Raw genomic sequence first — 22,863 nt, 5'->3', positions numbered from 1 at the left:
ACACCAAGGAGCGACCACCGCTGCCTCACTCACGCTTTGGTCTTCCGGGTTCCGGGCGGGCGAAGATTCGTCCGATTTTCGGTGGTGGTTTCGCACTTTTAAAGCATTTGTCAAATTTAATTGATGTTGATAACTGCACCAGAAGCACACTGCCAAGGTTATATCAATCACGATATCCGAAAGATCACAAGTTTGTTTAAGCCGAGGCACGAAGTGATTGCGCACTTTTCGCAGAACGGTCGCTCGACGAGGAAAAGTCGGCTCACCCTGCTGACACAACCCTCCCCAATAAAAGTCTCCATTTGACTGGTGAACATTTACTGTGTGAAATGTTTTAATAGCAACAATTGGACAATATTGAGTTGGATTGCATTAAGGAATCTGGGCTGTTAAACTAATATACTAATAGCTGCACTAATAGCTATTGTCGCTAATAGGCAAAAATTGGGTAAATTGATAAATTCACTTACTGGTGATTGAGGCAACTGCGTGCGCTTAACGCTTTAGCCTCGTTAGCCTCATCACTTCAAGCTCCTATCCTAATTGACGATTAAATTTGTTAATTCTTCATTCGGCCAGCGGCTCCGGAGGCGATCGGTCGCTCCAACCCTCCCTTACCAGAAGTGAAAATCCGGGATGGCATCGATCCCGCAGAACCCTCGCGCCCTCACGTGACCATCCGCTCCTGTCTTCCGCATCGCCCAGCTTCCCGCATTGGTCCCAGGCCCCTCCTTTCCGACCAATGGCGGCGCGCCGAACCCCTGCGCGATCCTCTTGGATTGGCCGCCAAAAACGTCCTTAATTCAGCTCGTTAAATATAAATTGGATAAAGTAATAATGTCAGAAGTCAGTATAGCTGTAACAGTGCCTCTAAATTGTGTAGACAATTTGTCTCATTAACGGCGTCCGAGCTGATTGCCAATCAAACGAATTGAGGAGATTAGATTGTTTTGATTTTCGCTCGTTAATTGTGAAAATGGAAGGTGCCCCTTTCGACGACCAGGCCTTCAGCGACTACTCGAACCAGCCGCTCCCGAGCCTGAATTCCACGCTGCTCCAGACCAAGAACCAGGATAACCTGAACGTGCACTCGATACAGGTCATGCTGGGGCTGCAGCAGCAGCACGACATGTTCTCGAACATGGGCTCGCCGATGGAGTACAAGGGCTCGCCGCAGAAGATGGACAACTCGCCGATGCACCAGGACCTGGGGATGTTCCAGCAGGGGATGGAGAGCGTGAACAGCAGCGCGAACGGAGTCAAGAGGAAGAACGAGGAGGTGCTGCTGCAGTCGCAGAGTCTGAGCTCGACGGAGATCGGCAACACGGGCACGACGCAGAAGAAGAACGAGAAGAAGAAGAACGACAACAACGGGGTTAAGAAGAAAAAGACAAGGTGAGTTTCAATTTCGACCAAAAAGAATCAAAATTGATTTATTTTGGGTTCAGTTTTCAAAATCAAACACCACAAGCGGACATTTTCAAATAAAATTTCTGATGGTTCCGCTCTGGAATGATTTATTGATATGCGATTAATTTAATATCTGTGGTGCAATGTCACTAAAAAATGTCAATAATTTAGCAAAAAACCCTAGAAGTCGCTTGTCAAAATGCCATTTTGGATTATCATGAGAATTTAATTTTTTTTTATTTCTTTAAGGGCGCTTTTTTACACAATGAAATTTTGTCTACTTTTTGTCATTTTACAGCACATGGAATACGAAAATACAAGTTTCCCATGTCCGTCTGTATGTTGTAAATATAATTTCTAAACTTTTAATTGATTCAGTTCAAATTTAGGTTGTATGATGTAATAGCACTTGAAATATCCCAGTACACATGGTTATTATTATTATTGGGAAACAAATACAAAATACAAATTCGGATAATTTACTTTTTCAAAAAATCAAAAGTTGTACGGTTCTCTAAGGACGACACTCTAAAATTATTTTTAAGCGTATAGTTTTTTAATTTGAAACACCCTATATATTTTTACATATTTTGATTGACCTCTTTTTAGACTTTACAACCACAATTTACTGTTGAATTTCCGATGCAACGCTGCCACGTTATTCTAGTTTTCTGGCAATGGAAGGGTTCACAAAAAAATCGCAACAGGGTTATTTTTAAAGTCTGCCTTACAACATTTTATTGAGAAATAAATAAAAGTGTACGTTTTGTTGCAGTATCAACTAAATCAAATTTTCATATACCGGGTGTCGGGGAAAAGTAGTACAAAAATTCCTTCTTACATTTTCGTGGAATTATAAACAACACATTTATTATCACAATAACTAGTGATAAAAATCGATCTTATTTTAGCAGGTACTAGCCCCGCCCACCCGCCCTCTCTTTTCTTGTAGGGTATCTCATTTGCCAAAATCACTCTTATCTTAGCAGGTAGCAGCCCCGCCCACCCACCCTTTCTTGTCTTGGAAGGTATGTCATTTGCCAAAATCAATCTTATCTTAGCAGGAACTAGCCCCGCCTTCTCTTTTCTTAGAGAGTATGTCATTTGCCAAAATCAGCCTTATCTTAGCATGTACTAGCCCCGCTCACCCACCCTTTATTTTCTTAAAAGACCAGGTCATCTGCCAAAATCAGTCTTATCTTGGCAACAACTGATGACCAACTTTTAGAAAAAATGATCAAAATTTTGAAACATTACGAATACAAGGCTGGAATTTTGAACATCTTCTCTAGTGTTTAGTTGGTTAAGCTTTAATGGATTTTTCTGTTGTTGGTTTTCTTTTTGTTTATGTCATTTGCCAAAATCAGCCTTATCTTAGCATGTACTAGCCCCGCCCACCCACCCTTTATTTTTTTAAAAGACCAGGTCATCTGCCAAAATCAGTCTTATCTTGGCAAGTACTGATGACCAACTTTTAGAAAAAATGATCAAAATTTTGAAACATTACAAACAGAAGGCTGGAATTTTGAACATCTTCTCTAGTGTTTAGTTGGTTAAGTTTTAATGGATTTTTCTGTTGTTGGTTTTCTTTTGTTTATGTCATTTGCCAAAATCAGCCTTATCTTAGCATGTACTGGCCCCGCCCACCCACCCTTTATTTTTTTAAAAGACCAGGTCATCTGCCAAAATCAGTCTTATCTTGGCAAGTACTGATGACCAACTTTTAGAAAAAGTGATCAAAATTTTGAAACATTACGAACACAAGGCTGGAATTTTGAACATCCTCTCTAGTGTTTAGTTGGTTAAGCTTTAATGGATTTTTCTGTTGTTGGTTTTCTTTTTGTTTATGTCATTTGCCAAAATCAGCCTTATCTTAGCATGTACTAGCCCCGCCCACCCACCCTTTATTTTTTTAAAAGACCAGGTCATCTGCCAAAATCAGTCTTATCTTGGCAAGTACTGATGACCAACTTTTAGAAAAAATGATCAAAATTTTGAAACATTACGAATACAAGGCTGGAATTTTGAACATCTTCTCTAGTGTTTAGTTGGTTAAGCTTTAATGGATTTTTCTGTTGTTAATTTTCTTTTTGTTTATGTCATTTGCCAAAATCAGTCTTATCTTAGCATGTACTAGCCCCGCCCACCCACCCTTTATTTTTTTAAAAGACCAGGTCATCTGCCAAAATCAGTCTTATCTTGGCAAGTACTGATGGCCAACTTTTAGAAAAAGTGATCAAAATTTTGAAACATTACGAACACAAGGCTGGAATTTTGAACATCTTCTCTAGTGTTTAGTTGATTAAGCTTTAATGGATTTTTCTGTTGTTGGTTTTCTTTTGTTTATGTCATTTGCCAAAATCAGCCTTATCTTAGCATGTAGTAGCCCCGCCCACCCACCCTTCATTTTCTTAAAAGACCAGGTCATCTGCCAAAATCAGTCTTATCTTGGCAAGTACTGATGACCAACTTTTAGAAAAAATGATTCTGTTTTTGGTTTTCTTTTTGTTTATAATTTATAAATGTCTTATTAAATGTTTTTTTGGTTTATTTATTAATGAAAAGTAACAGCTTGTGTTATTAAAACAATTTTAAAAGGTGTATTTCAGTCACCATTGTTACTAAAAAATCAAAAAATAAGCCGGAGGTATTCAGGCATTAGGTGCGTGCAGTGTTGCCAATTTTACTTTTATAAAATTACGTTTTTTTCGTAATCTACATCATAAGGAATTGTTTTTTTTTTGGGACTCCCGAAACCCCCGTACATAACGTACTGAAGAGTTAATCTGCCATTTTCCGGAGACCCCGTATAGAGTATCGATTAAAAAATTCTAAAACTTTGTAACTTGCAAATACTGGTATTTCAGTTTTTTTTTTTTTTTCAAATGAAACACCCTATACTTTATTACTATCTTACTCAGCAAAAAAAGCGAATAAAAATAGATTTAGATACAATAATAAAATATAGGTGTTCTAAAGTTTCAGATTCTTTTATGAACACTCTGTATAAGAAAATGTAATCTCATTTATACCACAGTACAGCGCGTACTACTTTTCTTTATCACTCCACAAAATGTTGTAAGACAGTTTTTAAAAATAATCCTACTGTGATTTTTTTTTAAGAACCCTTCCACTGTTAAAAAAATTGAAGAAAATTGGAATAACCTGGCAACGTCGCACCGTTATTTCAAAAATAATCTCTGGTTGTAAAGCCTAAGAAGAGGTTAATTAAAATATGTAAAGATAGATTTTAGCAGGTACTAGCCCAGCCCACCCGCCCTCTCTTTTCTTACAGGGTATCTCATTTGCGAAAATCACTCTTATCTTAGCAGGTAGCAGCCCCGCCCACCCCCCCTTTCTTGTCTTGGAAGGTTTGTCATGTGCCAAAATCAATCTTATCTTAGCAGGAACTAGCCCCGCGCTCTCTTTTCTTAGAGACTAGGTCATTTGCCAAAATCAGCCTTATCTTAGCAGGTACTAGCCCCGCCCACCCACCCTCTGTTTTCTCACAGGGTATCTCATTTGCAAAATCACTTTTATCTTAGCAGGTAGCAGCCCCGCCCACCCACCCTTTCTTGTCTTGGAAGGTATGTCATTTGCCAAAATCAGTCTTATCTTAGCACTGCGCCTGTAGTGACTCACCCTGTATATCAACAAAATTGACTACGGATTACTTAAATAAATTTTAATATTGACTTATATTATAAGTATCGGTTATTTGAAAATGTCTGTTTTCATTTTCCTAAATTTCTAGAAACAGAATACAGTAATGATCCCCACTTAAAAATTGATGACGTAATTTCGAAAATATTTAAAAAACTTTTATTGAAAAATCCTCCTTGACAAGCTTAAGGTGTTTGTTACAATTACGAACTTATTTGTAGTAATCTCTTCTCTAAATTGTCGTATGGAACTTAATAGCGAGTGGTTTACGTTTTTTTTTTATCCGGTTGGCAACATATTTAAAATCTTAGTACCATAGCATTTTCAGAAACTTTAAGAATAGATTTCACCATTGACCCAATTTTCTTAGGCTTTTTCAGTGTTTTATAGGTAGGCAACCAATAATTCAGATTGCATGCTAGACTGCTACCTGGATCACAAAAGCGGCAAATTCTTGAAAAATGTACTGACCGATTTACCAAAACCAACTTGACGCACGATATTTTATAATCACCCGGTATAAACTCTGTGTACTTTGAGGAAAAGACGTTCAGTTTTTCATATACAGGGTGAGTCACTAAGCGCGCGCTGCTCAATATGTCATTGATCATTGTTTGAGGACCTTACACTAAAATTATTTTCAACTATACAGAGTGTTCTCGATTTTTTAGGCGCAACACACAACTTGTTTTTTTCAAATGGAATACTATATACCGGTTTTGAAAAAGAAGGCTTTGAAAAACTCGAAAAAAATGATTAAAAAATCCCTGCACCAAACTTTTGAAAATTTTGAACGTCAAAATTTCAGATCAATTCAAGTTCAATTAAATTCACTTTAAAATCTGTCAGAATATTCTGAAATTTTGGTTCAGAGATTTTTTTAACCATTTTTTTCGAGATTCACAGAGCCTTCTTGACAACGTACCATCAAATACGTCATTTTTCATCACTTTGTATATTTTTAAAATTCCGATGGGACGGTGCCTTGTTGCTCAAATTTTTTTGAATTTTTTTAACAACGGAAACGTTAAAAAAATCGTAATAGGGTTATTTTTAAAATCTATGTTACAATATTTTGTGAAGACAAAAATAAAAGTACACGCTTTGTTGTGGTCTAAATAAAACTGAGTTTTAATATACAGAGAGTTTATAATTTTTTTAAAATCAATAGCACCTTCTATATTTTATTACTGTGTCTTATTATATTTTTTGTTCTTTTTTTTCTGTTAAGAACCAAGTGACTCTTAATGTTTGTGATTTTTTTGTCAGGTTGGCAACAATTTAAAAATTTTATGTTGGCATACCTGAGGTAAAATTGAAATTTTGAGAGGGGGTGTTTTCTATATTTAAAGTTGATATATACAGCGATTTTTTACTTTTTTAGGAAACACACTGACATTTTGAAAGAAAGGGAACACAAAATGAAAAAAAAATGCAGTAATAAAATGTGTTGCTATTTTTACAGAAACTGAAATATCGGTATTTAAAAATCGTACAGTTTTAGAATTTTTATCTCTTTACTCTGTTTATCTACCCATAAAATATTGTAGACAGATCTTAATTTCATTGTAAATTTTTGTATTGCTAAAAAAATTCAAGGAAATTGGAATAATGTGGCAACATCGCATCGGAATTTCAAGACTTTGTAAAAATATACCGGGTGTCCAAAATACATTGACATTTTTAGGAAATCCTGTTGAGCAACCACATGTTTTAGATGACTCGAGTCTTAAATCTGTGATAAACTGATAAAATTTTATCTAAACCTTGCTAGTCACTGAAACGCACTAACTGGTTGGTGTATTAAATAATGTAATAAAAGCCAAGTTTGACGACAAATTGTCAATCGCACCTTGAGTTTGTACGCAATATATTACACCGAAAGAATAAACTTAATCTTTACGCAAGACATAGACGTATTGCAACAGGACAATTTTGAAGAAACTCTAATCTCATGGCGATTGGAATTTCAGGGTTCATCAAATATAAAAATTCGGGATTCCCGGTTCTACGATTACAAATAGATTGGATGAACCAATTACTCTGAATTTTAACTGACTTGAAGGTTATCGTCAAACGCTAATTAAAATTAGCATATTCATTCTGTCCAAAAATTTTATGACATCAGCAAAAAATGTTGTCAACCAAAACGTGCAGCACGACATGATCCAGGAAAAACCATTGATAAAACAAATATGTATTTAATGAATATTTTAACTTTAGACGTGAGTACCTATCTTGTTTGTTACACGATTGAAAATATCGTATTTATGTTTTGTCACGATTCTTGAGGTTTTTCCATTTCCATTTACTCAGTAGTTTTTACTTTCCAAGGGAAATGCGAGCGTTATAAGAATTTCATATTTCATGTTTTTGACGTTCCAAACGTCCAGAATACGAAAGTGCAGCTTTCTACTGCGAAAGTGTAGGTCGTGAATCATCCTCTCCACGAAACTGATGACGTCACCTAAAAATAATTATTTCTTTTTAAACATTAAAGTAAAGTTCGCACTTTACGAGCAGTTTATTGTATCTTAGATAGTAAACACCGGACGTCTGCCAAATTTTTGTAGTTCATTTTTAAATAAAATATCGCTTTATCGACCTTGTGAACTTGATCGCATAAATTTCTCTCTATTTTTTTTACGTTTGGTGAGTACAACCTGTTGATCTCGACGCTGCCAAAACGCTTGGCAATTGCTAAAAAACAAAATATCTCCGAATAACATCGAGAATTGCGTAACACTTCGCTGCGCTAATTTTTAATCGTTTCATTTGATGCAGCACTTTAACCCTCGTTATTACTGCACGGAATTCCGACACGTTCCACCTTCCTCCCCCACATTCCGAAAGTCATCCGCGTCAATTGCTAAATTAGTTTCGGGGAATCCATGAATAATAAAAATTACACGCATGTCTGTACCATCATTTCACACATCTGCCAACGCTACGCACCAACAGATGACGCCCACTATGCAGCAAATGCCACTGACTCGATTACGTAAGTCGTCATTAAGCTGGGACGTCCACTAAAAATTGGCCAGACGCGAGTTTCCTTATGTGGGTGCGGGATTTTTGCGAATGTGGAATAAAGGGGATGGGAGGGGGTGAATAAAACAATATTGGCATTCTAGATTTTCATTTTCTACTTGAAAAATATTGCAATACTGTTTTTGTTTAAGCAGAAAATGAATATTTAGAAAAAAAAAACTATTTTGACTTAGCGTTCTGTATATTGGAGATTCTAAGATTCTTTCAAAAATAAAACACCAAGCATTTCCAATTTCCATGACTCTTCCAAAATTATTTCGGAAATAAAGCAGCAAGGATTATTATTCTTTCGTGTTCTTTCAAAAACGAAATCCTTTCAAATTTTGTATGTGAAGAGAGTAGGGATACGAAAATTCTTGAAAACTTTTTAAATAAATAACTAGGGAACCAAAGGTTCTTTCAAATTTTCTTGATAAAAAACCCCAACATTCTTTCACAATCTTTCAAAAGCAAAGACACGAGGAACCCCAGAAATTAATTTGAAAATAGAACACCAAAAAATCCAGATTGCTTGAATGACATTTGAGATCCCAAGATTCAGATTGTTTATATAAAGACACTAGGAACCAAAAAATTATTGTAAATTCTTTTAAAAATAAAACACCAAGATAAGATAAGATTACTTCAACCTCTTTTAAAAAAATTAGGTACTAAAGTTTCCTTAGATTCCTTCAAATTCTTAAAAAAAAAACACTAAAAGACCGAACATTTTCTCAAATAACTTTTATAAAGACACTAGAGACCCCAAGATTTTTTCAAATTCTTTCAAAAGCAAAGATACTAGGAACCAAAAGATTCTTTCAATTTTTTTGAACCAAGACTATGAATCCGAATATTCTTAAAAATAAAGCACCAAGTTTCCTAAGATTACTTCGAATTCTTTCGGGAGTAAAATACCGAGATTTGCCACGATTCTTTGAAATTCCTTCAAAAACAAAGATACTAATAGCCCCAAAAATGTTTCAAATATTTTTTTTAAAGACACTGAAATCCAAAGCTTCTTTTAGATTCTTTCAATAAAAAGAGATTGAGCTCTCAAGATTCTTTAAAATTTTTTCAAAAACAAAAACACTAGAGACGCAAAGATTCTTTCAAATTTTTCCGATAAAAAAATTTGGAACCTCCAATATTGCCAAGATCCTTTCGAATTTTTTCAAAAACAAAAGCACTAGATACCCCAGGATTTTTTCAAATTCTTTCAAAAGCAAATATACTAAGCACGCCAGAATTCTTTCAAAAAGAACAGTAGGAACCAAAGAATTCTTTCAATTTCTTTGAAGAAAAACACGATAGATCCAAGTATTATTTCAAATTGTTTTAAAAATAAAGCACTAAGACCCGATTTATAGAAAGCGAAGTTAAAGTTAATTCGCGATTAACTTTTAACTGAGGTCCGTTGCGAGGCAACACGCATATTTTAACTAATCACGAGCTCATATTCCACATCTTAATTCTCTGTTAAACTAATCGAGGATTAAATATTTAACTCGCTGTTCTATAAACGGGCCCTAAGTGTTCCTAAGGTTACTTCAAATTCTTACGAAAAAATAGAACACCAAGGTTTTCTAAGATTCTTTCAAATTCTTTCAAAAACAATGACAATGGAGATCCCAAGATTCTTTCAAATTCTTTAGATAAAAAAAGATGGAGCTCCCAAGATTCACAAGATTTCCTAAAATTCTTTCTAAAGCAAATATATGTACCAGGAAACCCCGAATTCTTTCAAATTCTTTCAAGAACAAGAACAGTAGGAACCCAACATTTTTTCACATTCTCTATTTGAAGACACTATGAACCAAAGAATTCTTTCAATTTCTTTGAAGAAAAACACGATAGATCCAAGTATTCTTTCAAATTCTTTTAAAAATAAAGCACCAAGGGTTCCTAAGGTTACTTCAGATTCTTACGAAAAAATAGAACACCAAGGTTTTCTAAGATTCTTTCAAATTCTTTAGATAAAAAAAATGGAGCTCCCAAGATTCACAAGATTTTCTAAAATTCTTTCAAAAGCAAATATATATACTAGGAAACCCAGAATTCTTTCAAATTCTTTCAAGAACAAGAACAGTAGGAACCCAAAATTCTTTCATATTCTCTATTTAAAGACACTAGGAACCAAAAGATTCTTTCAGTTTCTTTGTATAAAGACACGATGAATTCGAGTATTCTTTCAAATTCTTTTAAAAATAAAACACCAAGCGTTGCTAAGATTATTTCAAATTCTTACGAAACAATAGAACACCAAGATTCTCTAAGATTCTTTCAAATTCTTTCAAAAACAATGACGATGGAGATCCCAAGATTCTTTCAAATTCTTTAGATAAAAAAAATGGAGCTCCCAAGATTCACAAGATTTTCTAAAATTCTTTCAAAAGCAAATATATATACTAGGAAACCCACAATTCTTTCAAATTCTTTCAAGAACAAGAACAGTAGGAACCCAAAATTCTTTCACATTCTCTATTTAAAGACACTAGGAACCAAAAGATTCTTTCAATTTCTTTGTATAAAGACACGATGAATTCAAGTATTCGTTCAAATTCTTTTAAAAATAAAACACCAAGCGTTGCTAAGTTTATTTCAAATTCTTACGAAACAATAGAACACCAAAGTTCTCTAAGATTCTTTCAAATTCTTTCAAAAACAATGACGATGGAGATCCCAAGATTCTTTCAAATTCTTTAGATAAAAAAAATGGAGCTCCCAAGATTCACAAGATTTTCTAAAATTCTTTCAAAAGCAAATATATCTACCAGGAAACCCAGAATTCTTTCAAATTCTTTCAAGAACAAGAACAGTAGGAACCCAAAATTCTTTCACATTCTGGATTTAAAGACACTAGGAACCAAAAGATTCTTTCAGTTTCTTTGTATAAAGACACGATGAATTCGAGTATTCTTTGAAATTTTTTTAAAAATAAAACACCAAGCGTTGCTAAGATTATTTCAAATTCTTACGAAACAATAGAACACCAAAGTTTTCTAAGATTCTTTCAAATTCTTTCAAAAACAATGACAATGGAGATCCCAAGATTCTTTCAAATTCTTTAGATAAAAAAAATGGAGCTCCTAAGATTCACAAGATTTTCTAAAATTCTTTCAAAAGCAAATATATCTACTAGGAAACCTAGAATTCTTTCAAATTCTTTCAAGAACAAGAACAGTAGGAAACCAAAATTCTTTCACATTCTCTATTTGAAGACACTAGGAACCAAAAGATTCTTTCAATTTCTTTGTATAAAGACACGATGAATTCAAGTATTCTTTCAAATTCTTTTAAAAATAAAACACCAACCGTTGCTAAGATTATTTAAAATTCTTACGAAACAATAGAACACCAAAGTTTTCTAAGATTCTTTCAAATTCTTTCAAAAACAACGACGATGTACATCCCAAGATTCCCAAGATTTTTTAAAATTCTTTCAAAAATAAAAACACTAGAGACGCAAAGATTCTTCCAAATTTTTCCGTAAAAAAATTTGGGGCATCCAAGGTTCCCAATATCTTTTTAAATTCTTTCAAAAACAAAAACCACTGGGAACCCCAGGATTTTTTCAAACTCTTTCAAAATCAAAGACCCTAGGAATCCCAAGATTCTTCCAAATTCTTTCATAAACAAAAAAGTAGGAATTCAAAATTCTTTCAGATTGTTTATTCAAAGATACTAGCTACCAAAAGATTCTTTCATATTTTTTAAATAAAGATACAATGGATCCGAATATTCTTTCAATTTCTTTTAAAAATGAATAATAATAATAATAATATTTATTAAACGGAGCGATTGTTCTCCTTTATCATGTAAATACAGAAAAATAAATACAATTACTTATAACTGACATCGACTTCATCACTAAGAGTTCCCAAAATCACTTCAAATTCTTTCGGGAATAAAATCCCAATTCTTTCAAATTCTTTCAAAAACAAAAGATAATGGAGATCCCAAGATTCTTCCAAATTCTTTCAAAAACAGAAACACTAGAGACCCCAGGATTTTTCCAAATGGTTTCAAAATCAAAGACCCTGGGAATTCCAAGATTCTTTCAAATTCTTTCATAAACAAAAACAGTAGGAATCCAAAATTCAGATTGTTTATTCAAAGACACTAGCAACCAAAAGATTCTTTCACATTCTTTAAATAAAGACACTATGGATACGAATATTCTTTCAATTTCTTTTAAAAATAAAGCACCAAGAGTTCCCAAAATAACTTTAAATTCTTTCGAGAATAAAATACCAAGGTTTCCCACGATTCTTTCAAATTCTTCCAAAAACAAAGACAATGGAGTTCCTAAGATTCTTCCAAATTCTTTCAAAAACAAAGACCTTAGGAATCCCAGGATTCTTTTAAATTCTTTCCTAAAGGAAAACAGTAAGACTCCAACATTCTTTCAAATTGTTTATTCAAAAACCAAAAGATTCTTTCACATTCTTTTAAAAATAAAACACAAAGGATTCCTAAGATTAGTTTAAATTCTTTCGAAACTAAAATACCAAGGTATTCCACCATTCTTTAAAATTCTTCCAAAAACAAAATCAATACAGGTTCTAGAATCCTTTCAAATTCTTTCAAAAGCAAAGAGACTAGAAATCCCAGGATTCTTTGAAATTCTTTAAATAAAGACACTATGAATCCAAATATTCTTTGAAATTAAACAAAAATGACACTGGAGATCCCAAGATTCTTTCAAATTCTTTCGATTAAAAGAATTGAAACTCCCAGGATTCTCAAGATTCTTTTAAAAATAAAAACACTAGCATTCTTTGAAATTCTTTCAAAAGCAAAGACACTAGGAACCTAAACATTATTTTAAATAGATTTTATAAAGACACTAGAGACCCACAGATTCTTTCAAATTCTTTCAAAAACAAAATCAATACAGGTCCTAGAATCCTTTCAAATTCTTTCAAAAGCAAAGAGACTAGAAATCTCACGATTCTTTCAAATTCTGTAAATAAAGACACTATGAATCCAAATATGCCTTCAAATTAAAAAAAAAAACGACACGGAGATCCCAAGATTCTTTCAAATTCTTTCGATTAAAAGAGTTGGAACTCCCAGGATTCTCAAAATTCTTTCAAAAACAAAAATACTAGAAACCCCAAAACTCTTTCAAATTCTCTACACATATGAAGACACTATGGATACGAAGAGTCTTCTTTTTTACTTTCGATAAAAAGAGTTTGAAATCAAAGGATTTTCAAGATTCTTTCAAAAATAAAAACACTAGCATTCTTTCAAATTCTTTCAAAACAAAGACACTAGGAACCTAAACATTATTTGAAATAGATTTTATAAAGACACTAGGGACCTACAGATTCTTTCAAATTCTTTCAATAAAAAAATCTGGAGCTCCCAGGATTCCCAATATTCTTTCAAATGCTTTCAAAAACAAAAACAGTAGAAACCCCAAAAGTCTTTCAAATTCTCTATATGAAGGCAGTATGGACATGAAGAGTCTTTCAAATTCTATCCCAAGATCTCCAAGATTCTTCAAATTTTTCAAAAACAAAAACAATAGAAACCCGAGAATCGTTTCAAATTCTTTCAAAAGCAAAGACACTAGAAATCCCAGGATTCTTTTAAATTCTTTAAATAATAACAGTATGAATCCAAATATTCTTTTAAATTAAAAAAAAATGACACTAGAGACCCACAGATTCTTTCAAATTCTTTCGATATAAGAATTTGGAGGTCCCAATATTCCCAAAATTCTTTCAAATTCTTTCAAAAACAAAAACACTAAAAACCCCGAAACTCTTTCAAATTCTCTATATGAAGGTAGTATGGATATGAAGAATCTTTCAAATTCTTTCCCAAGATCCCCAAGATTCTTCAAATTCTTTCAAATACAAGAACTTTAAATAAAGACACTATGGATCCGAATATTTTTTCAATTTCTTTTAAAAATAAAACACAAAGGGTTCCTAAGATTAGTGCAAATTCTTTCAAAAACAAAATCAAAAGAGACTCTAGAATCCTTTCACATTCTTTCAAAAACAAAGACACTAGAAATCTGAAGATTCTTTCAAGTACTTTTTAAATAAAGACACTAGAAATGCAAATATTCTTTCAAATTCTTTAAAAAATGAAACACAATGGGTTCCTAAGATTACTTCAAATTTTAAAAAATAGCAACGTTTCCCTTGATTCTTTCAAATTTTTAATAAAAAAAAACACTGTAGATCTCAAGATTCTTTCAAATTCTTTCGATAAAAAGAGTTGGAAATCCCAGGATTTTCAAGATTCTTTCAAAAATTAAAACACTAGCATTCTTTCAAATTCTTTCAAAAACAAAAACGCTAGAAATTCTTTCAGATTCTTCATATAAAGACGCTAGGAATTAAAATTTTCTTTCAAATTCTTTAAATAAACAGAACCTGGAACAGAATATTCTTTCAAATGCTATCAAAACTAAAACACCAAGGCTCCAATTCTGTAAAAATGGTATGAATTTTCGAAAAAATGAGCTTTTGGAAAAGTTGGTTAAAAATTCACGGAAAAATCTAGATATAGAACAGAGATGTTCCAGGATAGTACCTTGTGGTACCTTGGTTAATGTTATTCAAATAAGATCTAATATTGATGTGAACGAAATCATAATAAAAATCGTATTTCTCTTCCAGAACGACCTTCACCGCCTTCCAGCTCGAAGAGCTCGAGCGCGCCTTCGAGCGCGCCCCCTACCCCGACGTCTTCGCCCGCGAGGAGCTCGCCCTCAAGCTCAACCTCAGCGAGTCCCGCGTCCAGGTCTGGTTCCAGAACCGGCGGGCCAAGTGGCGGAAACGGGAGCCCCCACGCAAGACCGGCTACATCAGCTCCAGCTCCCCCAGCTCCAGCATCTCCACCAACTTCAACAACACCCTGAGCCCCTTCACTCAGGCCAACACCTTAAACACGTCCACCCCCGTGGACACCTGGAGCTACCAGTCCACCTACGACCTGGGCCCGCACTTGAACCTCCTCAACTCCTCGTCGACGCCCTACCCCAGCTTCGGCTCGCCCCAGAACGGGTACTCGTACATGCTGAACTCGCACGACAACCAGCTGTTCGGCGCGCCCATGCGCGCGCACGAGTACACCCCGCCCCTGGCCAACCAGAGCCCGCCGCTGGGGCGGGAGTACTCCATGCTTCAAACTCATTCGCCCACGGCCGACGAGAACTCCATTGGGGCCAAAATCGAGTACGTCAACCACACGCTGAACGCGTCGCCGGAGCGGTACGCGAACATGTCGCCGAAGTACGAGGCGAGTTACCACGAAGACGGGAGGATGAAGGAGCAGATTAAGAGTGAGCATGGGAGTAATCAGACTTACGTGACTTTACCCCCTTTTCTGAATTAGCCAAAATTGTGAAAAGACGATATTTTTGTTAGGGTTTAGGTTTGCGTTTGGCGGATGGGCGTTTTTGTTCCTTTTGGGGAAATTTGCTCTAAATTTTGGCTAATGGAAGGGCGCGTAATCATTGCAATTTTAGTTAAGTACCTCACTGTTTGTGCCATTTTTAGTATCTTGTGCCTTTGGGTGCTGTTTATTTTTACATGTACCTACTTAGAGTAACGACGATATTGTAACAAGTGCTTTGATTATTTTTATATTTACAATAAAAGTGACAAACATACTGGATGGTTTTGCTTGCTTGGGTACCTTGGAACTGTTTGGCTTAGGCTGACGCAAACACACTCACATTTTGTTTGCTATATTTTATGACTTACTTGTTTATTTGTATTGACGATTGTTTTCTTTGAAATTACTATTGTGATGATTTTTTTTTTTTCAAAGAAAATAATGGAAACCACAAGTCGTGACAAATTGTTGACGCTGAAAAATGTGCAATCGAAATAGGTTGACATAAGAAAATTCCACTCAGTCGAAGTAGGTATTTTGTTTAAAAGTTAAAATTTTTTATAAAACTGAGGTCATAAGTTATCATCGTGGTGCGCGTCATGTTATCAGACTCGGTTAACGCCTCGTCGGATCATAATAATTGGCACTACGATTTTTATAGCGTAAGTGCTAATTAAAATACCAGAGATTTTCCGTGCTGGTTTTCTCAGAAGTTTTTTTTTTGCTTTTTACGGCAAAAATTGTTTCTCAAAAATCAAAGCGCAGTATGTGACGTAGTTCTGAGATTATTTCTGAAAACTTATCTCCGTTAGTAGCATTAATTAACGTCATAAATGGAAAATCCGAACAGATAATACTAAGCAAAAATTCTTCGAAAAAATAGCAGTAATCGTGTTTTTTTGCTTTATTTTCTGTTAAACTTGTGATTTTTTTTACCTTCACACTCCTCTATTCCAGTATTAATAAATGAATAATGATTCATATTCAAGCAATTTTAATATCTGCAAGGTAAAAAATTGGAACTTTTGACAAATTTCTGAATGGTTTCGAAAATAACTTTGTTTGCATAAAATGATAAATTATTTAAAAGTGCGTAAGTGATCTAGTGTTTAATAAACTACTCCATATTCATTAGAATTTCCTATAACAAAAAGACAATAATTATATGTTTCATTTATTTGCATTGTAAAACCGGTTAAAAGTGGTGATCAACATATCTGTGTATAATTATAATGAAAATAATTAAGTATAGAAAGGAAGTTGATTTTAATTTTCACTTGTCGAATGATAGCTGAGAAAAAATGTAATTGGGTCATTTTCAAGAATATTTAATTTGAATAATTTCAATAGCTTGGAAAATTAAGTATATGCTAGAAGAACCACCTCAGGATTATTTTTTTCTTTTGAAATAAAAAAAAAAATAGGAAAAAAAGGTTTCTGAAATATTAATTACATAAATGCCATAAATACGTTAATTATCTCTGTGATTATTCTTAAATTAAGATAATTATGTAAATCCGCGCAGTTTGGTAGTGTCCGATTTAGGGGCTACAGAGTCGTAATTTTTTTTTTCGGGCTTTCCAAACAGGTTCACAAAAATGAAACGTACAAAAACACACAAAAAAAGGCTATAATGAAGGGATACAAAGAAACACCACAAAAAAACGACTAAAAAAAGAGAGTAAAAAAACCATTAAAAAAAAAGGCGACAAAGGACCAAAACTACGACAAAAAATCACATTAAAAAATACGACTCCAAAAAGCGCCAAAAAGGTTGTAAAAAATGCGAAAGCAGAATATAAAAAAACATGAAAATGGGGAAATAAAGTGGCCAAAAGAGGGATCAACAGAAAAAAATTCAAAAAAAGTTAGAAAAAAGATCTCAAAAAAGAAATAAAATCCAAGAAGGATTGAAAAATTCAACAAAAACCGCTATTACAACCAGTGACAAAAAAGACTATAATAAAAAGGACAAAAAACGCAGCAAAAAGTCCACAAAAATGGAAACTAAAAAAAAAGACCAAAAATAAATATCAAAAGGAGTCAAAAAGTTACAAAAAAGGCCACAAAAAAACAATAAAAACGCTTTAAAAAACACACAAAAATATGACCAAAAAAAGGGCGAACAAATGAATTAAAAACATGTTAAAAAAATACACGAAAAAGTGATTACAAAAAGTGACAGAAAACAAAAGTACGCCAAAAAAGGCTAGAAAAAACGTGATTAACAGAAGAGAGTCAAAAAAGATGACAAAAAAAATCACAAATATCACAAACATGTATAGAAAAATCGATAAAAATGATAAAAAGGTTGTAGTAGCCGAAAGAGAAAGCCAAAAAAGATGAGAAAAAAATGCGACAAAAAAAGAGGGACAAAAATTCCACAAAAAGCAACAAAAATAGCGACACAAAAAACGAACAAAAAGGTGGCTAAAAAATGACACAAATGACCAAAGGTTATAAACAAGGTGCCAAAAAAAGGGAAATCAAAAAAGGCCACAAGAAAGGTCACAAAAAAAGGTACAAAAAAGCGACAAAAAAATTGTAAAAATGTAACAACGAGGTAACAAAAAAGGCGATTAAAATGACCAAAAACCACGATAAAAAGAACAAAAAAGTACGACTCCAAAAGACTCATAAAAAACAACGGCGATTACAGTGACAAAAAAGACGATTAAAATGACCAAAAACCACGATAAAAAGAACAAAAAAGTACGACTCCAAAACACTCATAAAAAACAACGGCGATTACAGTGACAAAAAAGACGATAATAAAAAGGACAAAAAAACAACAAAAAGTCCACAAAAATAAAAACTATGAAAAGAGTTCAAAAAAAGCATAATAAAAGGACACAAAGAAACGCCACAAAAATGCGACAAAAAAAAAAGAAGAGTCAAAAAAGTCACAAAAAAACAATATAAACGCTCCAAAAAAAACACAAAAATGCGTCAAAAATGTGACCAAAAAAAAAGATAAAATTATCTAAAAAGCCATTAAAAATATACAAAAATTCACCATGAAAAGGCTACAAAAACAAAAATGCGCCAAAAAGCCCATAGAAAGGCGACTAACAGAAAATAGTCAAAAAAAGTCACAAAAAGTGCAAAAACATAATAGAAAAATCAATAAAAATGAGAAAAAAATGCGACGGAAAAAAGCACTACAAAAAAGGGACCCAGATTCCACAAAAGGTAACAAAAACAGTGACACAAAAAATAAGCAAAAAGGTGACTACAAAAAGAGACCAACAAAAAGATAATAAAAAGAGTCAAAAAAGTCACAAAAAAGGCCACAAGAAACCCATAAAAACGCTTAAAAAACACACAAAACTATGAAAGAGAAAGCTAAAAAATGCAACAAAAAAGGCTATAAAGGTTTAAAACAAATTGAAAAAAAACGCTACAAAAAAAAGGACAAAAATTCTACAAAAGGCAACAAAAAAATGACACAAATGACGATAAAAAAAGGACAAAGACTCAAAAAAAAGTCCAAAACCAAAGGTGTAAAAAAAAGGGAATCAAAAAAGGCCACAAGAAAGGTCCCAAAAAAAGGTATAAAAAAGCGACCCAAAAGTTGTAAAAATTAAACAAGGTAACAAAAAAGGCTTTTATCGCGACCAAAAATCACAATAAAAAAACAAAAAAATACAACTCCAAAAGAGTCATAAAAAACAAAAAGCACCAAGAAAGGTTTCAAACAATTAGAAAACAGAGTACACATAAAAAGAACATGAAAATGAGGAAAAATTGCCACAAAAGGGACCAAGAAACGCGAAAAAATGCGACGAATAGAAGAAAGTCAAAAAAGCTATAAAAAATGTTCTCAAAAAAAAAGGAAAGAAAAAATGTTACAAAAAAAACGATAAAATTTCCAAGAAGGATCGAAAAATTCAACAAAAACGGCGACTACAAACAGTGACAAAAGAAAACGATAACAGAAAGGACAAAAAAACGCACCTAAAAGACCATTAAAATTAAAACTATAAAAAGAGACCAAAAAAGGCATAATAAAGGGACACAAAGAAACAGCAAAGAAACAATATAAACGCTCCAAAAAAAACACAGAAATGCGTCAAGAATGTGATCAAAAAAAGGCGATAAAAGTTACCTAAAAAGACATAAAAAATGCACAAAAATTGACCACAAAAAGGTCACAAAAGCAAAAATTCGCCAAAAAAAACCATAGAAACGCGACTAACAGAAAAGAGTCAAAACAGGTCACAAAAAATGCAAAAACATAATAGAAAAATCAATAAAAATGAGAAAAAACGCGACAAAAAGAAAGGAGACAAAAAAGGCTACAAAGCTCTCAAAAAAAGAAGATAAGAAAAAAGCACTACAAAAAAGGGACACAAATTCCACAAAAGGCAACAAAAACAGTGACACAAAAAATAACCAATAAGGTGACTACAAAAAGAGACCAAAAAAAGATAATAAAAGGAGTCAAAAAAGTCAGAAAAAAAGCCACAAAAAAACAATAAAAACGCTTAAAAAAACACAGAAAACTATGACCAAAAAAAGGGTGATAAAAAATGAACTAAAAACATGTTAAAAAAATACACGAAAAAGTGAGTACAAAAAGTGACAGAAAACAAAAATATGCCAAAAAAGGCTATAGAAAAGGTGATTAACAGAAGAAGAGTTAAAAAAGATGACAAAAAAAACAAAAACACAGAAAATCGATAAAAATGAGAAAAAGCCTGTAGCGGCCGAAAGAGAAAGCCAAAAAAGATGAGACAAAATGCGACAAAGAAGGCTATAAAGGTCTCAAAAAAATAGAAAAAAAACACTACAAAAAAGCGACAAAAATTCCCGAAAAGGCAACAAAAAATTACACAAATGACGATAAAAAAAGGACAAAGACTCAAAAAAAAGATCCAAAACCAAAGGTGACAAAAAAGGAGAATTAAAAAAGGCCACAAGAAAGGTCACAAAAAAAGGTACAAAGAAGCGACAAAAAAATTGTAAAAATGTAACAAAGAGATAACAAAAAAGGTGATAAAAACGATCAAAAACCACGATAAAAAGAACAAAAAAATGGCCACAAAAGATAATAAAAACGCTTCAAAAAAACACAAAAATATGACCAAAAAAAAAGGCGGAAAAAAATTAACCAAAAACGCTATTAAAAAATACATGATAAGTGATTACAAAAAAGTGACAGAAAATAAAAATGCGCCAAAAAAGGCTACAGAAAAGTGATTAACAGAAGAGAGTGAAAAAAGGTGACAGAAAAATTAAAAATATATATTGTAATGCCGAAAGAGGAAGCCAAAACAGATGTGAAAAAAATGCGACGAAAAGAAGAGAGACAAAAAAGACGACAAAAAAAAATGTGATCAAAAAGTACACATAAAAGATGACTCCAAAAGAGTCATAAAAAGCAAAAAAGTGCCAGAAAAGTCTCCAAAAATGAGAAAAGAGAGTATAAAAAAATCACGAAAGGCACTACAAGAGGAATCAAAAAAGGGGAAAAAATTCGAAATAAAGAAGAAAGTCAAAAATGTTATACAAAAAAGATCTCCAAAAAAAGAAAAGAAAAAACCTTCCAAAAAAAGCGACGAAAATTTCACAAAAAAGGAGGACTGAAAAATTCAACAAAAGCGGCTATTACAAACAGTGACAAAAAAGACGATAATACAAAGGACAAAAAAAACGCAACAAAAAGTCCACAAAAATAAAAATCATAAAAAGAGCCCAAAAAAATCAAAACAAAGGGACACAAAGAAACACCACAAAAATGCGTCAAAAATGTGACCAAAAAAACGCAACAAAAAGTCCACAAAAATAAAAATCATAAAAAGAGCCCAAAAAAAATCAAAACAAAGGGACACAAAGAAACACCACAAAAATGCGTCAAAAATGTGACCAAAAAAACGCAACAAAAAGTCCACAAAAATAAAAATCATAAAAAGAGCCCAAAAAAATTAAAACAAAGGGACACAAAGAAACATCACAAAAATGCGTCAAAAATGTGACCAAAAAAACGCAACAAAAAGTCCACAAAAATAAAAATCATAAAAAGAGCCCAAAAAAATCAAAACAAAGGGACACAAAGAAACACCACAAAAATGCGTCAAAAATGTGACCAAAAAAAGGCGACAAAATTACCTAAATAGGCATTAAAATACACAAAAATTTACCACAAAAAGGTCAAAAGAACAAAAATGCATCAAAAAAGCCCACAGAAACACGACTAACAGAAAAGAATCAAAAAAGATCACAAAAAATGCAAGAACAATAGAAAAATCAATAAAAATTAGAAAAAAATACAACAAAAGAAAAGAGACAAAAAAGGCTACAAAGCTCTCAAAAAAAGAAGATATTAAAACAGCACTACAAAAAAGGGACACAGATTCCACAAAAGGCAACAAAAACAGTGACACAACAAGTAAGCGAAAAGGTAACTACAAAAAGAGGCCAAAAAAAAAAGATAATAAAAGGAGTCAAAAAAGTCACAAAAAAGACCACAAAAAACAATAAAAACGCTTAAAAAACCATACAAAACTATGAAAGAGAAAGCTAAAAAAGATGCTATAAAGGTCTTAAAAAAATAGAAAAAAAACGCTACAAAAAAGGAACAAAAATTCCACAAAAGGCAACAAAAATTACACAAATTTTACCAAAAAAAAGGACAAAGAGTCAAAAAAAGTCCACAACCAAAGGTGACAAAAAGAGTGAATCAAAAAAGGCCACAAGAAAGGTCACAAAAAAAGCGACAAAAAAATTGTAAAAACGTAACAAAGACGTAACAAAAAAGACGATAAAAACGACCAAAAACCACGATAAAAAGAACAAAAAAATACGACTCCAAAAGAGTCATAAAAAAAGGTTTCAAACAACTAGAAAACAAAGTACAGATAAAAAAAAACAAGAAAATGAAGAAAAATGGCCACAAAAGGGCTCAAGAAACGCGAAAAAATGCGACAAATAGAAGAGAGTCAAAAAAGCTGTAAAAAATGTTCTCAAAAAAAAAGAAAAGAAAAAACGTTACAAAAAATGCGATAAAAATTCCAAGAAGGATCAAAAAATTCAACAAAAACGGCGATTACAAACAGTGAAAATGCAAGAAAAGATCCACAAAAATAAAAACTGCAAAAAGAAACCAAAATGACGATAATAAAAGAATACAAAGAAAAACCACAAAAAAATACGAAAAAAAAGGAATCAAAAACAGACACAACAGCTAATAAAAACGCTTCAAAAAAACACAAAAATGAGACAAAAATGTGACCAAAAAAAGGTGAAAAAAATTAAACAAAAACGCATATAAAAAATACATGAAAAAGTGATTACAAAAAAGTGACAGAAAATAAAAATGCGCCAAAAACGGCTACAAAAACGTGACAGAAAAATTAAAAATATAGAAAAATCGATAAAAATGAGATGAAACTT

At 32.9% G+C, this 22,863-nt stretch overlaps 1 protein-coding gene across 1 annotated transcript; it reads left to right on the top strand.

Annotated features, from left to right (window-relative positions):
• Positions 1–585: 585 nt before the first annotated feature.
• On the top strand, positions 586–16,867 carry LOC135133688 (retinal homeobox protein Rax). The gene is made up of 2 exons (XM_064062161.1): positions 586–1,395; positions 14,748–16,867. The coding sequence occupies exons 1-2, from the start codon at positions 977–979 to the stop codon at positions 15,463–15,465; spliced, it is 1,137 nt and encodes a 378-aa protein (XP_063918231.1). The 5' UTR covers positions 586–976; the 3' UTR covers positions 15,466–16,867.
• Positions 16,868–22,863: the final 5,996 nt, after the last annotated feature.

Source organism: Zophobas morio, unplaced genomic scaffold, assembly GCF_036711695.1.
Source record: "Zophobas morio isolate AGI-343-1 ecotype UQ-CSIRO unplaced genomic scaffold, CSIRO_AGI_Zmor_V1 ptg000022l, whole genome shotgun sequence".
NCBI lineage: Eukaryota > Metazoa > Arthropoda > Insecta > Coleoptera > Tenebrionidae > Zophobas > Zophobas morio.
This window is presented reverse-complemented; position numbering and strand designations above follow the sequence as displayed.

Coding starts and splice junctions, on each gene's coding strand:
- LOC135133688 (XM_064062161.1), top strand. CDS start 977: ATGGAAGGTGCCCCTTTCGACGACCAGGCCTTCAGCGACTACTCGAAC. Junction 1,396..14,747: donor GTTAAGAAGAAAAAGACAAG/GTGAGTTTCAAT, acceptor TTTCTCTTCCAG/AACGACCTTCACCGCCTTCC.